Source organism: Anguilla anguilla, chromosome 8 (genome assembly GCF_013347855.1).
Source record: "Anguilla anguilla isolate fAngAng1 chromosome 8, fAngAng1.pri, whole genome shotgun sequence".
Classification (NCBI taxonomy): Eukaryota; Metazoa; Chordata; class Actinopteri; order Anguilliformes; family Anguillidae; genus Anguilla; species Anguilla anguilla.
In genome coordinates, this window is record NC_049208.1 from 21,219,075 (window position 1) to 21,236,271 (window position 17,197).

General features: G+C 41.4%; 1 protein-coding gene across 4 annotated transcripts; it reads left to right on the forward strand.

The window, feature by feature from the left end:
* The first annotated feature begins 294 nt into the window (after positions 1–294).
* Positions 295–16,976, forward strand: snap47 (synaptosome associated protein 47). Of its 4 annotated transcripts, none has more exons than XM_035429307.1 (5): positions 295–411; positions 1,759–2,316; positions 4,070–4,575; positions 5,789–5,919; positions 12,951–16,976. In XM_035429307.1, exons 2-5 carry the CDS (start codon positions 1,823–1,825, stop codon positions 13,095–13,097), a joined length of 1,278 nt encoding a protein of 425 aa, XP_035285198.1. In that variant the 5' UTR covers positions 295–411; positions 1,759–1,822; the 3' UTR covers positions 13,098–16,976. The 4 variants fall into 4 exon arrangements, with proteins under 4 accessions (XP_035285198.1, XP_035285196.1, XP_035285199.1 ...); XM_035429305.1 differs by having other exon boundaries at positions 295–401; XM_035429308.1 differs by having other exon boundaries at positions 310–401; positions 1,771–2,316.
* Positions 16,977–17,197: the final 221 nt, after the last annotated feature.

Below are 17,197 nucleotides of genomic sequence, written 5' to 3' on the forward strand. Positions count from 1 at the left end.
ATCACATCACCAAATGAGACAGAAAAAGAATCAGCTATTCCCTTTATGTGTGTATCATCAACATTGAATCTGTTCATATCACTAAAAATGGCCTACTATTTACGAATATAAAACCAGTACTTGAATCACAAGCTAAATTAAACCTTTGGAAAAAACACATAGCAGGAAAAAACGTCAGAAAATAAAGTTATGAAATATTGTCCACAGCTTGCTTTATGATTGGCTAAATGTTCTCCAATCGCAAAGCAAGCCTTGGGGTTCCATTTCTATCCAATCAATGCGTCCTGAATTGAAGTTGTCACTACTGTGGGTGTGGATTGGATTCTGCGCAGGTGCAAGTGCAAAACAATAACGACGCGGATGAAAAAGCAAAACAGAAATGTAGCTCAACAACAGGAACAGTATGTAAAGGTTAAAACATTATGCGTATATTTTTGTACCACTAGAGTTCACAATGTTTTAAAACACTCGTGTATTAACATATTGTTCAGTAATTTTGTACACGATGCCTTGCTGGCCCGCTAGTAGCCTAGTTCATGTTGCTGTTAATAATAAACTTAGCTAGTAGCTTGCTAGCTAACCCGCAAATCTGGGCTAAACTTAACTTACATTAGGTAACGTTAACCTACATTAGGTCGCCTGTTAGCTCATTTAGCATTTTACCTACAGAAGGTCGCCTGTTAAATAATTTGCAGTTTCCAGTGATGTACAGAATTCAGTATTTAAGCTGACGGTGGCTGCCTTGGTACGAATGTCATGTCGTTAGTCAGGATGGCTTATTGCTGTTTGTTTCCTGATTGCTCGTCGCTAGCTCCTAGCTAATCATATAAGTTTTTAATCAACTGTTTTTACGTTAACCATGTATGTTGATAGTTTAGCTATCTTTGCATGTTGTATTCCTCTTGCCTACTACCTGTGTACCATGACGTCATTACCTGGTGATTGCGGTGCATTTCATCGCGAAATCCCATGGTACCCACAAAGCAATAGAACTACGTTAGTTAACTGAGCTCGTTAGCTAAATGTTTATCGAAATATGTAACTGCTGATACTGTGGCTAGATATGCGAATGCAGAGGATTGCAGCCATGGTCCTGGAGATCTGTATAGGCTCCAGGTTTTTTTTTTTCATCGGTATATTAGCATCCAAAACCCAAGAAACATGGTGAAGAGTGTTAACCACGTAGACTGTTGCTTTAGTTGTTTAATAGTGCTGAGTAACAACACTTGAGATCAGGAAATAGAAATGTGATAGTAATCTTCATTTAAAATTAGGTACACATCCAGATAAATCTGTGAATTGTGTTTTAATCTGGGTAGTTTTACCAAATACATTCAAAAACTGAGGATTTTATTTATTTATAATATGCAGAGAATAACAAAATGTATACTGGTGTTGTATGGAATAAGAGTGTACTTTTACACCAGATTTACACCAGTTGTGTCAGTCCTGGAGGGCTGTAGTGTCTGCTGGTTTGCGGTGTTCTTCAGCATGAGTGATTTATTTACGTCATGGCTAAAGAGTCTCACGCACCATGTTCTCAAGGCCTTACTTGGCTGCTGATTGAAAGGAAACCACAAATACCTGCAGATACCGGCTCTTCAGGACTGGAGTTTGACACCCCTGAATGCTAATTTTAGCCATGGTCCTTTAACAATTTAAGGAGAGCATTTGCTGCACATTTCCTGACGATTTATAGATATAAACCTTTATATGTTTGTTAAGTACAAAGCCTAAAATACTGCTCTCACACATCAGCTTTCCTGATAGGTGAGCATCCAGCCCAGGGGAACTTGAGACAGGCCTCTTGAGGGGGAAAAAGATGAACAGGGACATCCCCATCCACAGCTGGCCCGGGTCATACTACATCAACAGTGAGAAGCGATGGGTGAGCGGCACCCTGTCCCTGACCCGGACCACCCTACGCTTCACCCCTGACCAGGGCGAGGGCAGCCTGGCCAGCCTCCGCCTCTCACGCATCATGGAGATCAAGATGGAGTCATCAAGCTTCATTTTCAGCACCCTCACCGTGCTGGAAGAGGGTAACATCAAACATTGGTTCGGCTCGCTGCGGCCCAACCGCGTGGTAGTCTACAACGTGCTGGAGCACTTCTGGAGGGAGAGGCTGCTGTCACCCAATGGAGCCCAGGCATCTGAGACAAAGCCGGGCAAAGGGAGGGAACTGATTGGGCTGGTGGCAGGGGCGCAGCGGAGGCTCGAGGACGCAGGAAAAGTGCTGAGCCACCAGGGGGAGCAGTTCGATAACATCATGCAGGGGCTGGACAAGATCGAGTCTGATTTGGGCGTGGCAGACAAGTACATATCTTGCGCCCTGAAATTGTTGTTGGCACTGGGATAATTGACACTTTGGTGTTTTTTTCCCCCTGAGAGTAGTGAGAGGTTTGCTGAAGTGACTGCCCGGCAAGTTTGAGAAAGGAATTTTGTTTCAGGTTCACATGTTCCACTGTGGAGCACTCCATTTTGAGAGATTCATACACTTGTATGAATTACTTAAAAATATTAATAGAACACTACTAGTTATCTATACAGAACAAAGCAGGTGAAGAGGAGTGTTTTTAAAGGCTGATTACACCCTAGATCACTTTTTTAGCTGTTTGTATGCCTACTTGAAATATACCTACTGAAACATTTTAATCCTTGCTGTTATTTCAACATTTCTGAAATATTGCAGAAAAAACTGGTATAAAACATCTTGGTGCTGCCCTCTAACGTTTGCTTTCTGAATTCCATTCTGGCCCCACCGCAATCATGATATCAGAATACCTCTTTGTGTGTACTATTACATCATGTAGCCTAGATGTCAATCAAGATATCCAGCCGGAAAATTGTTGCCACCCACACATTCGTCCGTTTACTGTTTAATATGACAGAACAATGCTGGCACTTGATTGGCTAGATTCAATTCCTGAAAACATTTGAGGAGAGAAATTGGGCATGTAATTTCTCAATCTTGATTAATACTCGATCTGAAACACTTTATTTGACAGTTTGATCTGAGTTTCATGAGTCAGGTGCCACTATACTGTACAAATTAATTTGCATATAGAGTTGTCCTCCCACCTCAGAATGCATTTTTCTAAATTATGTCGTAGGTGGAGCCAGGCTGAAACAGTAAATGCAATTACTCTTTAACCGCAAGATTCACATCTGACCTTACACATTCTAATTTGAGACATGGGTACAGCTGAGTCATTCCACAGGAAATGGACCAGGCCTTTGGGCCTGTTCCTCAGAATTTCTTCATTTTTAATATACATATTTCTTACATATCTGTAAAGATTAAACTGAAGCTAGAGCTCCAGATAACAAATAGGTATTGAGAAATAAATGATCAATGGTAATCCAAAATGCCCACCGTTTATGGAGGCATCTGTATCTGGGAAGATGTCTGTATCTCTGGGAAGAATAGGGGTAATAATCTCATTCATTTTGTAACGTTGCAAGGGCAATCAAAATAAGTTATTCTGACCTTACAAACAAGTCATCTATGCAAAATAATGGTCATAAATACACCTTCAACAGAAGAAAATCACATGTTGGCATATTTTTTCAACCTCATTCTTTCATCATTTCATAGAGGTATGTGCACAGGTAATTTATGGAAATGGATATCACCCTTACATAACTCCTTCATGTTTAAATGACAACTTAAGTTTTGTACTGTAATAAAGTCTACTTGTATATAATAAAGTCTTTGGCCACCAGAGTTCGCTGTTCAGGTTTAGTGTTCAAACAAAAAAACCACACTCTTGCAAACCACTGCTCTGTTTTTAAATAGCACAAAGCTTTTTAAGATATAATTGTTTTGGGGATGTGCAAGATTATATTTCCTTTGGCTTATAGTTGTGAAATGTCACCCACCCCCTTGCCTGTTTGTAAAGAGTGCATTGCGTCAAAATATGGTCGATAATTAAGAATTAAGAATAATGGATTTTAACCATGAAGGAATTCCATACAGATGATGACCTGGTGCACATGTCTACATTATATCACTGTGCTTTATTTTTGAATGTGTCATGAGTGTACGATTCTTCCAAACTGTCCCTAGGCTGCTGTTAGAGCTGGAGTCCCCTCCATGGTGGCCGTTCGGGAAGATGCCCTGGAAGAGCCAGCAGGATGCCAAGAGCGAAGAGGCTGCCAGGGCCCAGGCCTCGTCCTCCGGCCCCCAAGGGCCCGGGAGGCAGGGCGTGATCACCTGCATCCCGGCCATCGTCTCCCGGGGCGGGGACTCGGACCTGCGGCCGGGCTCGCTGACGGTGCTGGTGTCCTCGCTGGAGGTGCGGGAGGGCGGCGGGCGGCTCCTGCACCGCTTCGAGCGGGAGGAGGTGGACGACGTGCGCGTGCACAGCCCCTACGAGCTGAGCGTGCGGCAGCGCTTCATCGGGAAGCCCGACGTGGGCTTCCGGCTGCTCTCCGCCAAGCTCCCCGAGGTGCTCCCCCTGCTGGAGATGCAGTACAAGAAGAAGGTGGAGTACACCGCTGATTACGCCGCTTTCCAGACCACGCCCGCCACGTCGCCCTGCGACCCCGACGGCGGCTCAGTGTGGAGCGCAGGTAGGAACTGAGGGCCGTCCTCCTGTGGAATGTGTGGGTTTACTGTATTCATGTGCCTGTTCCATTTCTGCAAACATTTGTAGTCAGACAAGGTACTCCGCAGCTATGGGCTTTTATTTAATGTTTAGTTACTACATTAATGTGAATTGCCTTTCCAGGACAGTAAATCTAAGTCAAACTGAATTTAATTAAAGGTACAAAAGGTAATAGCATGCAGATGATGCAGTATCAAATGGGGAGGAAAGTTTAGGACAGATTTTTCAAATACAGTATAAACTGCAATTGACTACCTTGGGTTGTGATTATCAAAGAAAGTTAACACAATGATTACACTGCAAAACAGTGGCGCAATGTTTTACATATAACACACACAGCTGGATATTTACTACGATAAGTCAACCTCTTGAGCTTCAAGTTAAGTTCTCTACACTGCCACCCATAAAATGAAAAAGAAGTAAAAATAAAAATTATTTTATGAGAAAAATAAATTATATTATTATGAGGTCCTCTTGGAATTGAAACTTATGTTATAATTTTGATGGATTTGAAAATGTACACAGATCCCAGCAAATAGCAATGAAAATATATGCTGTACACTCCAAAGCTGAGCTGCCACATAATATTCTGCATATCTTGGATGTGGTGAAATACAAATTTCTTTGTGTATGTGTATATTGGGATGGCAGGTATGCCATCCCGCCAAGTTACGCCTTGGCGGGGGCATGCCCCATATAAATTACAATACCTTATTTTTCTGGTCTAAACTCGATGTTTTTGTAATTGTGGATACGTAGATGAATTGCCATTCTGCTTTAATTCTTTAACCACATGATGGCAGTAAAGTCCTATGACAGGTGCTTGGTAAACATGCACGTCTTGGCATTTAGTGTGAGGAGGTGATTAGCTAGATCACAAAAAGTTAGGCGTACTAGTGCCATGAGACTCCTTTAGCACAAATCCGGGGCAGGCTCGGGTTAGTCAAAAGGTGGCCTCAAGAAAGGTTAGTTAACGCCAGAAGCTTTAAATTTTCTGTTGCATATCTAGTGATTTGATCCTTATATTCTGACACCGGCATTATCAGAAAGAGTGTCTGTGTCTGTAAAGGAGGGCCTGTGTCGTGCTAAGGGGATGTCACACATGCTATTGGGGGTGTAAATCACTAATTGGGCATGTGATCTGAGTCATTCTATTCTTTCCCCTGCCCCCTAAATAGCAACAGGCTTCATTCAGCGTTGCCAGGAGACAGAGGTGCCTATGGAGGTGCCTGCAGGTGACCTGGCCCAGCTGAAGGTGCAAGTCCTGCAGCCGACGGTGACAGATTCAGAGGCTCAGGAGCTGAAGCAGGTGAGGCTGTTGTGTCTGTCTGGCTCGTCCCAGCTGTGAGGTCACAGCGCACTGAACTATGACCAGGGCCAGTTATTGTTCGTATAATTACTAATTAGTGGAAAAGTTGGTATTACATCTCCACTCATGTCTAAAGGCATTAAATATTCCTTGCAGCGTGGGCAAGAATAAGGAGTTTGGTATTTTAGCTGTTTGAATTTTTTTGATCATTCGTATTTTCCGTTTTGAAAAGGTGTGGAAAATAGCATTTCATAAATATGAATGCAAGGCTTTTAAACAAGCCCATGTGCTTACTGTCTCATAAGAAGGAGTAAATCTGACAGTTTGAATTTGAATTAACTTCATTGCATGACAGTATTCTATTGGTTACACATGTCAGCAGTGCACATACTGTTTAGCGCACCTAGTGTACGTAGGTGACTGCTGGCTTTTTAAAGAAGTTAAATGTCCCAGCTTGTCGACATGTAGCAGCAGAAACAGTGTAATGATGCATATATATAGCCAGAGTGCAGGTAGGACATGAACTCTCTCCCTCTTATCGTGAGAGGAAGAGACGGCGGCACGGTGGGCACGGGCAGAGAGGGTGCCCACGGTGTGTGGCAGCCAGCATGATGTAAGCCCGGGAGGGCACGGAATGAGTCCGCGCTCTTTCCATTTGACACTTCCGCCAGACCGCAGCACAGACGGGCGAGTCGGGTGCCCTGGAATTCCCCTAACCCCCCTGCCCACATGCTCACACACACACACTCACACACACACACACGCACGCGCATGCACGCACACACACACACACACACACACACACAGACACGCACGCATGCACGCACACACACACACACACATAGACACACACACAGACACGCACGCATGCACGCACACACACACACACACACACACACACACACACACACAGACACGCACGCATGCACGCACACACACACACACGCATAGACACACACACACACACACACACAGACACGCACGCATGCACGCACACACACACACACACGCATGCACGCACACACACACGCATAGACACACACACACACGCATAGACACGCACACACACACGTGCGCGCACACACACACACATTAGCGCCCCCTTTTCCCTCAGGATAGCGGTTCACTCGGGGTCCTCAGCGAGCGCCGACATCACGCTCAGAACCCGAGAGGGAGAACTTTCCACGGCCGTTCATTTCTTACACCCCTCAGGCCTTGGGTCACAAAACTGCTCCGCAATAAAAACATTTACGTGCATAATACTATAAATGGCATGTACTTTGAGGGCTGATGCTGTTTCCTGGTAGTATTTGAATTTTTTATCTCTGGAAAGTTTTTTTTTTTGATTGGCAGACGGTGCAGTAACAAGCTGGCAACAAGCAGCTACATTTTTCTATACAGACTGTTCTTTCCACTGTACATGACGGCAATACGTTTTAAATGTTATAAACAAGTCCAGACGCATGTCGAAACAAAATTAGGTATTATAATATTTCAGGCAAAATTGCAAAAAATAAGCACTTTTGAAGTAGTATAGTGTTTTTACTGTTTTAAAGTGATAGTTGGTTTAAAAAAATGTTTTTTGATATTTATGTTTCAGTGTATGTTTTCAATTGGCTTAGATAGTTGTGTGTCCATTAAAGGATATTTTAGGCATTGACTGAAGTTTCTGACAGTCTTTTGGCTGGTATGGGGGCATTCAGGGTTTGTGGTCTAAAGTAAGAAAGTACACTTCACATAACTTCAACACATCTTATATAGCAATGTTATACCTCACGTGGTTATATGTGTGTAGGTTACCAAATTATTCTTTAAAAATAAATTTCCTGCCATGCAAAGAATTTCTTTGATCAAAGGGAATTAATTAAAAATCTTTATGACCTATATGGCCCTACACCCCACCCTAGAACTGTGTTCTACAGTTGTGTCATGCAGATAATCCCATTTGCAGTTCCCTGACATCCTCACTGGTATATAAAATGTTCACTCAAGTCTTTGGCCAGACCTTTGATTGATTTGCACATTAGTGGTTAGAAATTATATTTATAATTTAATAAACAGTTTTAAGGGTTTCTGAGTCCACTACAATGCACCAATAAGGAAAGACTGGCATTGTTACTGTGCAAGGAAGCCGAGCAAATGGGACGATAATGTTTGCATTAGGTTCCCGAGTGCCTGTAATTACTAGGACAATGAAGGTTTATTTGTCTAATTTAAATGGTTTATTCAATTCAAACTAATACCACAGAGTGACACTGGATAAATCCTATCATGCAGTTACGGGACCTCACGGTGTAACACTGTAAATGTTTCCGTTTGTTTAGCCTTTTTCTCAGTCCACTTCATCGTGTCGGTGAGTCAGTTTGCTGGCAGCAGAGCGGTTTCGCGCTATCACAAGCCACGATGGCCTGCAAGCCTTTCATGGAACCGCTCGTCTGTGGACACACCGCAAAGCGATTAATTATGCGATTAGACCCCAACAGTGACGGACAGCAGCAAGACTGCGAACAGGCTCACCACCTCGTTTCTTCACTCCCTGCAAGTACTGATCGGGATTAAACGTAACAGCCCCTTGCCACTTCTGTCACAAATGACCGGGTTCCTGGTAATCAGCTGAGTTACTGTACGGTCTCGTTAAATATTTGTACATTCTTCAAAAGGCGCCCAGTACTGTGTACAAAGTAGGCATATTCTTAACATCAGCTCAGACGAGCACGTCACAAATGCGTGGCTGTTGTTCTTTTCACTAAGGACATTGGTCGGAAATCAAATACACACTCATTTTGGCTTGTTAACTGAACTGCAATCTTTGAAAGTATATGCTTGCATGTGTGTGTGTGACGTGTGTTTGTGTGTGTCTGTGTGTGTGTGTATGCGTGTGTGCGTGCATGTGTTTGTATTTATATGTATATGCATGTACATTTGTGTGTATATGTATATAGTAAATTCTAAAAGTGTTTTTCTTGCTTGTTTACGTCTGTGAACCTGATCTTATTCAAATGACCTTTGTATGCCCAAGCAAATATTAGACCGTTTAAATTCTGGGTGAAATTTTCCATTGATGTCCTCCCTAATACGGAAAAGCTCAGAAATGTCTTGCATTTACGTCTCTCGAAGGATATGGGGGTTAAAGAGCAATTAACCAATTATTCCGATTTTGTAAAGGTCGACATCAGCATCACTTCACAGTATGGCATTTACTTGGCCATTGTGATCTACAATGTGCAACAGTCAAAAACAGCTTCGGTGTTAAGTTAATCTGCTAAGGCATTTGCTTAATTATGTAATTGCTGTTTATTAGGTAATGATAAGTCTTAACAATGTCGTCATCATCATCATCATCAAAGCTCTTTTTGCCGTCGCTGACACTCCCGCTGCAGTAGCGTGTCTTGTTTTTAAGCTGCCGTAAACACCTGCCATTCTTTTGGCCGTTTCAGGACGTTTGGCGAATGAAGAGCTGATGTGTTTGTGTTTACGTGTTCCAGCGAAATTCTTTGAAGAGTGCTATGGCAACCAAATGGTAATTTACTATTAAAAGTAATCCTCTAAAAAGGATTTTTGTCCAGGGTAGGGTGGTGTCTCTGATGACATTTTGAAGAGGTATCGATGCATGCACAATGCCTTGGATAGCGAGTTGGCAGAGGTTAAAGAAAGAATTAATAAAGTATGAAATTCTTACTCGCTGGCGCTTGAATGACTGTGACCTTGCTAAGACTTGCTTAATTCCAGTTTATTCTGCCGAGTGCTTCTCTTTCTTTAAAGAGTAATTACACTCTAGATTACGTTTTTTTAGCTGTAAACATGTTTGTATGCCTACTTTATAATGAAGCCTTTTAATCTCATGTCATTATTTCAACATTTCTGAAATAATATCATTTGGCAGAGAAAAACTGGTTGAAAAACGTCTTTTTACCGCCCTCTAATGTTTGAAATTTTACTTCTGCATTCCACTCTACTCCCGCCCCAACTGTGATGTCTGAGTACCTCTTTGAAGGTACTTCTGCGTCATATAAATGTCAATCAAGATGTCCGTTTGGGAAATTGTTGCCGGAAATTTGTTCGTTTACTTTTTAATGTGACGGAACGCTGCCGGCACCTGAGCGGCTAGATTGGTTTCAGTCCAACGTTTTCAAACTTGCAGAAAAATGACAACCTAACTCTGATATTCAACCTAAAAAATCCGCTAAACCTGTGGTCTCAAACTTGTTGCCATGGAGGGCCGTGTGTATGCAGGTTTTCATTCCAACCAATTAATGCTGCCTTAATTGAGTCCAATTACTCATTCAGCCATATGCATTTAACTGCATTGAAGCACAGAATATAAGCAAGTTTTTATTTAGAAAATGTGTATCACCATAGATGTTGGGTCACCATTATGTGCAAACCTGCATCCCTAATTCAGAAAATAATTGAACTAATTATATAATCAAGATCTGAGGCTGGAATAAAAACCAGCATACACATAGAGTTTGAGACCACTGCGCTAAAAACATTTGAGGTGAGAAATAGACCATGTACTTGCTGAATCTTGATTCATATTTGATCTTCAGTGCCTAGTTTGAGAGTTTTTCAAGGAAGCATTTTTCAATATTGTGTAGTAAGCGAAGCCAGGCTGAAACAGTGAGTGAAATTACTTTTTAAAGGCTTTAGAAACTATAAAGTTGCCAGGCTGTGTGTATTCTGAAATATATTCCATCAGCTCAGGGTTCCTACGTCGCTTCCCATTTACAACAGCTTTTTGTGGAAATAGGGTGGCATGGACTTTCCTCCAGGTCCTGTCTGCTTGAGCATTGACCCAGTACGTGCTGAAGTCATTACTTTGCATGAATAAGCGGAGTGTCAAGGAGTTTTGCTGTTTCAAAGTTGGTGGCCATCTCCATAATCAGAGTTTAGATTTCTTTACACAAATAAAACATAGTTACAGGCTCTTAAAAAACTTTTCCGGCTAATTTGGTGTTACAGGTTCCCATTAGTTTGTGGTTTCCTTAGCACCAATTTGGGCGACTTGTGATAAGACAATGGGAACTCTGTGTGCACCATAGTTTGGGCAAAGCTAAATAGAAAACAGTCTCAATCCCACTGTTCTCTTAACAAAATCACTGCAGTGCTGAGGTAATGCCCTCTTTTTGCTGTTGTTCATGCTCTGAACACTGTGCAGTGCATCATAAAAAAGAGGAGGAATATGATCTGAGGTTGATCATCCATTCTATTCAGATTTATTCACATTCAGAGTAGGAGCAAACAAGTATGTAGTAACATCAAGAGTAATTTTATATTCTTGTTTGGATGTGAGCAGGAGTCTCATTCCATTGTGTGTGTGTGTGTGTGTATGGTGGGGGGTGGGGGGATGGGGCAGTGAAGAAAGATGCCATAGCGGAAAAACCATAAGGTATTGCGCATAGTCCAAAGTAAGTGAAATGAAACACAAAGGGGCCAAGCACTACTCCCTGGGGTACTTATTTTTTAAGAGATTATTCCTCTCTTGTTAGATGCTTATATCATTGATGTATACATGACAGAACAAGGGAGACAAATGCCCATTGAGGCACATCAATGTGTCATTCTCTGCCTTTAACAAATGATGACCAAAGCTTGCCATGTAGAACCATGTGCATAAATGTGTATACCAGGACACTTTAGATAGCCTGTTTCTTACAAACCAGTTCATAGCAGTAACAAATGTTTAGCTCTGGCTGCTTCACACATGGAGTAAGAAAATATTTGAAAATATCTCAAAAAACAATTTTGCTGTCCCAACAACAAACATGGAACCATTTTAGAGCATCTGAAATAGCTACTTTTATGCATTAAATGCATAGCTAATGTATAGTGACTTGATAAGGAAAATACATTACAATGAACATTTTTGAAGCCAAAGTGTATGACTGCTGTGGACAGGTGACTGACAGTTGCAGGAGGGCCTGAGTTAAAACAGTCATTGTGCCTGTCGGGTTTGCGTGTCTCACACCCCGCTGATTTCACTGAATCCATGTTGTCGTCTCGACCGCACATGCTGGGTCAGTGATGCCAGCGGTCACTCGACCTGCGTGAAGTCAGCAGCTGTCTTCTCTTGCCAGTCTGGCACAGTTCCTGTGGTCTGCAGCTATGCCCATGTCTACCGGCTGCTGAAGACTGACATAATGTCACTGGGTGTGTATATGTGTAGGATGGGATAATATTAGTTTAGTAACTGCCACGGAGGGCTTTGGGTTGAGTGTTTATTAGATTTTACTTGGCGTGTCCCTGGTTTGTTTAAGTTGTTCTATTGACTGTGTCGTGCATGGCTACACAGTTTCGGAGGCAGGCAGATGGATGGATCCCTACAAATTGGCAGACATGAAATGTAATGGATGCCATTGACCGCTGAGTAACAGGAACCTTGGCAGTCCCACTAAAGCCCTGGTAATGGGACACACAGATTTCAAAAGTACATCTGTTTTGTTACCAAAATGGCCGCCGGCAGAAAACGATATATTTCAGCTGCTCTTCAGCAATAATAGGTTTTTTAACTGGCTGCTTGGCAACTTTGAATGTCTGTATGGGCTGCAAGAGTCCCAATTGAAAATTACATTAATCTTTAGAAATATATATTTTCTGAATCTCTGTCTATTTTTTAACATTTTTTTTTTCGCTTGTTGGGAAGGTGGACCAGTGGGCATGGTAGTATGGTGATTCAGCCTAATTCCATACAGTTTGGTTGAGGTGTTAACCACATACAGATTTTTCATGTTAAAGTATTGTTGTTGGCTGTTCTAATGCTACGTATTTAGAGGTCTGTACATGGAAATTATAGAAAGTCATAATTCCAAAACAGTTTTGTCTCTGGTAATTTTGTGATAATTTCACATTATTGTTTCTCAGTACTGTATTTGCTTCTAAAAACCAATGGAACTACGGCTACTTACATTAACCAGGAAGGAAGCTGTTTGAGATATCATTGGTATCACAAACAGATGTATGGGTGACATTGTTTTTTTCTAACACTCTCAGTATTTAAGCAGTTTCATTTGTTTTCCTGCCTCACCACTCAGATGCTGATGCAGCTGAAGACCCTGGCCCTGGAGGCCGAGACGGAGCTGGAGCGTCAGGATGAGGCGCTCGACGCCATCGCCAGTTCTACTGACCATGCCACCATGCACATCGACAAACACACTCGCCGCATGAGGAAGCTGCTGTAAGCCCCATAACCTCCCCCCCCCCCAAAAAAAATGTATGTATATATATATATATATATATACCCAGAACTTTGTGTGTCACAGTGCCTCCCGCTTCTCCCCCCCTGCACCCAAATGAAACGTGTGGCTTTGCAACAGAATGTCCCAGATGCAGACAAACCCCCTCCTGTCACTGTGTGCAGTTCCCCTCAGCGCTATTAAAAAGCACAGCTAAGCAGTTGAAAGAGCAGCCTTTTGAACTGCAGTTAGCAGACCTGAGTTATGTCAGGTCACTGGCTACGCCATTCCTAGGCCATATAAATGCTAACGTGCTAATTATTATGTTTGAGAAAAGCTGGTGGGTCTGAGCTGATAGGAAGCGTTATTACAGGAACAGGATGATGGCTGTTGAAGTACTCAGCAGCGGTGTTGCAACCTGGATTGGGAGCAGCGGATGTATGTAGGTTTATGAAAATAATTCTATTTCAATTAATGCTTTTTAAAGATATTTTTACCTTTAGTCTCACCTTTAGTTTGGCAGTTGTGATACATGCAGTATGTCCAGCGGAGTAGAAAATAGAGCACATTGTGAGTGAATTGGAGAAGTCCGCCTGTTTTAGCAGCATTTCCTTTCGGGCAGCTGTTAGTGAAACAGTACCAGCTCAGTCAATGAGTCAATACAATGTAGAAAAAAGGGGAATATATTGTTCAGTAAAGCCAAATGAAGTCTGTCTTACCAACCGCAAATAAATGGCACCCATTCTCTGACCAGGGGTTCTGTCAGATGTCTGTACTGTATCAAACTCCAGATTGTGTTTCGCTTGTAAATTCACCTCTGCTGATGGGATTCATACCAGCCGAAGTGAAATATGTTGTCATCTCGCTTAGTCATTTGAATGTTTCAGTGAATCATGGTGAGAGAATAAAAAAAGTTATTTAAAAAATAGATAAAAAGATATCAGCATAAGCATAAGATCCACAGATGATGAAAGGGAGAGAGGGCTGTGAAATGTAGATTTTCTGATTCAGATATTTATTAAAAGTCTGTAGTAATATTTATTTTTACATGTATAGCTGAATAGTGAAATGTACTGCACAGTTTGGGAAATTAACAGGCAGATGCACTAAACAGACTTTGTGTTGCTACTTGTGAGAGACATCTGTACAAAAGGTGAATGTTGTGTCACTCCTCTTTTAGTTGTCATTCAGCTTGTACATAGCTCTCACATCAGATATACTGTGCACAGCTATTTAAAACGCGATCAAGTTGCATCTTGTTGGCTACTAATGTATTGCTCGTGGTGGTTGTACTGCAATTTTTATACACATGCTAAGAATCAGTAGTTTCCATAATCCTAATTGCAGGTATTTTTAATTTTACATATTTACTTTCCCAAAGGTACTGTACTGTAACATATTTAGATACAAAGAGGAAAGTGATGGTTGCTTGTACAAAGCTTGTAAATGCAAATAATTTTGATCCTCTAGTTGTAATCTGACATGTGCCAACTGTTCTCATCTTCTTAAAATGTTAACAGAGTCAACAAAGAATTGAAAAGAAAAGAAAAATTAAATGTGTTCCCAATGACAAAAAAAACCTCAAAACAAAACGAAAAACAATAGCAGCAAAGATGGCTCTTCTTTCAATGCATTCTTTACAGAACTGAGAAAAGACTGACGAGCATTGTGGACCAGAAAATGGCTGTCTTTACCGATGACTGAAAAACAATATACCCCCCAAAAAAAGAATCCGACCTAGAAACAATAGAAGCTGTCATGTGAAAGTACTGCCCTTAATTATCACTGAAATCTGTACTGACAGTTGAGTGGGAGGCTTGTTTTTCTTTGTGAAGTTGAATTTAGATTACAGCATTATGGCTTTGCTGATTTGAGCCCAAGCTAGCTTATTAAAATTCAGGTTGAACCCCACCACACTGCTCTCCCAGTGTCCCCCAAATTTCCCTCAATCATGTTGTTTTTGTGTAACATTTTTGCTGCCCTGGTGATAGATTTAAAAAAAAAAAAAATTTTAATTTCTTTTTAATACTGTCGATATTTTAATACTGTTTTTTGCCCAAAATGTTCAAATCATCACCACCACAAGTTCCAATACAGAACACTAGTTCTTTGTCTAATTTTGGTTGGTACCTTGAAACTATCCAAAATTAGATACAGAAAGCTTTCAAAATACATTATTGCAGCTTTTTGGTCACTGCTGTTAAACTTCCAAAATAATTGGGGACATTGATTCAGCTGTATACAGCATAGAAAATGTGGTCTACTGCACATAGAAGAACAGGTTAAGATTGTTTTTTGGTTTTGCTGGAAATTGAATCAGACTGTACTTTGGGCCTTACAGTAATATTTCACAGGAGCTGCATGGGGTGCAAAGACGCAGTCATGGAGACTGACTCATGAGTTTCAATATCTAAACTTTTCCTGACCCATCTGGGAAAAAAAAGCTAAATGTTGTTGGAAGACCTCAGTCACTGCAAAAAATACTGGCAGGCCACAATGTTGATTCGTTCTTGTTCCAATCTGGATGACCGTTCAATACTAGGGAACTAGTGGACGTGAACGCTGATGCAATCTGTTTATTCTCTGAGAATGGAGGAGACCCCCATTTGCTAGCTCACGCAGGTGTACTGGAATGAAACTCATTTGTTTATTTAGCCTCCCAGGGTAGTCGTGGGAAAGGACTCTGTGAATTGTCAGAAATGTAAAAAAGAAAAAAGTTATTTATACATTGCGTCTTATTTAAATGTTGTATTTATTTAAATCGTCTATGAATCTTTATGAATATGATTTTAGGTGTTTAGATGATTTTAGGATGTTACTTTTTCCAAAATAATTGAAATGTTATTTTTTAATAATTCTGTTGAGTATTACTGTGGACACTACTTTGTTTAGCCTTTTTAGCATTTTGTGTATGAAGCGGTGGTTTGTGAAGGACGGACTATTTCATAGTTTGGACCTGTATCTGATGCTGCTCTTTGTTCTCAAATGATCAGAAACGTCCTGTTCAAAGGAAAGAGCAAAGCAACTTAAACTGCTTCGTAACAGGTTTAACATAGTACTTCAGCTTTATGTCAGTTTCAACAGCAAAATAAAACACAGTGGGTTTCTGTGATTATAAATAATTTCCTCAAGTTTATTGACTAGGTCTTCACATAAGATGAGGCGACCATTCTGTAAGGAGAAACAAGAGGAGCAGTAATGTCAAACGTTTGGGGTCACACAGCCTAGCATTGGTAGACACAAGTGATGTCTGTCACCCATTGGGCCTTGATGCCAGCTGCTGTTCCCTGGGGCACAAGCTTGGTTTGCAATGGACTGGGAGTTCTGTAACATTTTAGAATGATCAAATAGCTCATCTACCCCCCCCCCCCCCCCCCAAGAGCACACCATGGTCAATCCAGTTAAACCGCCCCCCTCGCTCACTTGTCTTTATGAAGCGCATTTATTATTTTCCAGTTCCAGTTGGCATCCCTCCCAGCTATCCCAGCCTGGTACCCTTTGCTTTGGAAATGTAGCATGCCTTGGTGTTGAATACCGATGTTTTGTCTGTCCCTTGTAGAACCATACTTTGTTGAAAGGAAATGCTATGTTAAAAGTTCCAGGTCATAGGGCACCACGTTATTAATGAATTGATTCTCTAGGCAAACCTCAGTCAGTGTTTCCACTTGACAAATTACAGCCTGTAGAAAGGCACACATGATGTGATGTAACTAAAGGGAGTTTGTTTGCACTGCAGTGATATTTCTCAAGTGTTGTCACTGTTAATTTCATTATTTGACTTGTCCTTCAGATTTTTGGTGCATACATTGTTGATTATAACCTCTACCAAAAGTAATGTGTAACTATTGCCAGTGTGACCATTAATAAACTGTATAATGCACTTAACCGGCCGTCGTGCTTATTTACAATGAACTTGTCACAAAATCTAGAAATTATGGAATGATGGCCTCATGATTGAAATTGCATGTTTACTTCAGAACCCATGAGCCTTTGAAACGATTGGCCGGTGGATGCTCATGGAGGAACAGAAACACTGGAGCAGTCAGGGATCGGGTTTGCACATGGGGGAGGGGGGGTGTCAGAGCTGATTTTGCAGAATTGCCATA

Coding starts and splice junctions, on each gene's coding strand:
- snap47 (XM_035429307.1), top strand. CDS start 1,823: ATGAACAGGGACATCCCCATCCACAGCTGGCCCGGGTCATACTACATC. Junction 2,317..4,069: donor GATTTGGGCGTGGCAGACAA/GTACATATCTTG, acceptor AACTGTCCCTAG/GCTGCTGTTAGAGCTGGAGT. Junction 4,576..5,788: donor CGGCTCAGTGTGGAGCGCAG/GTAGGAACTGAG, acceptor CCCCCTAAATAG/CAACAGGCTTCATTCAGCGT.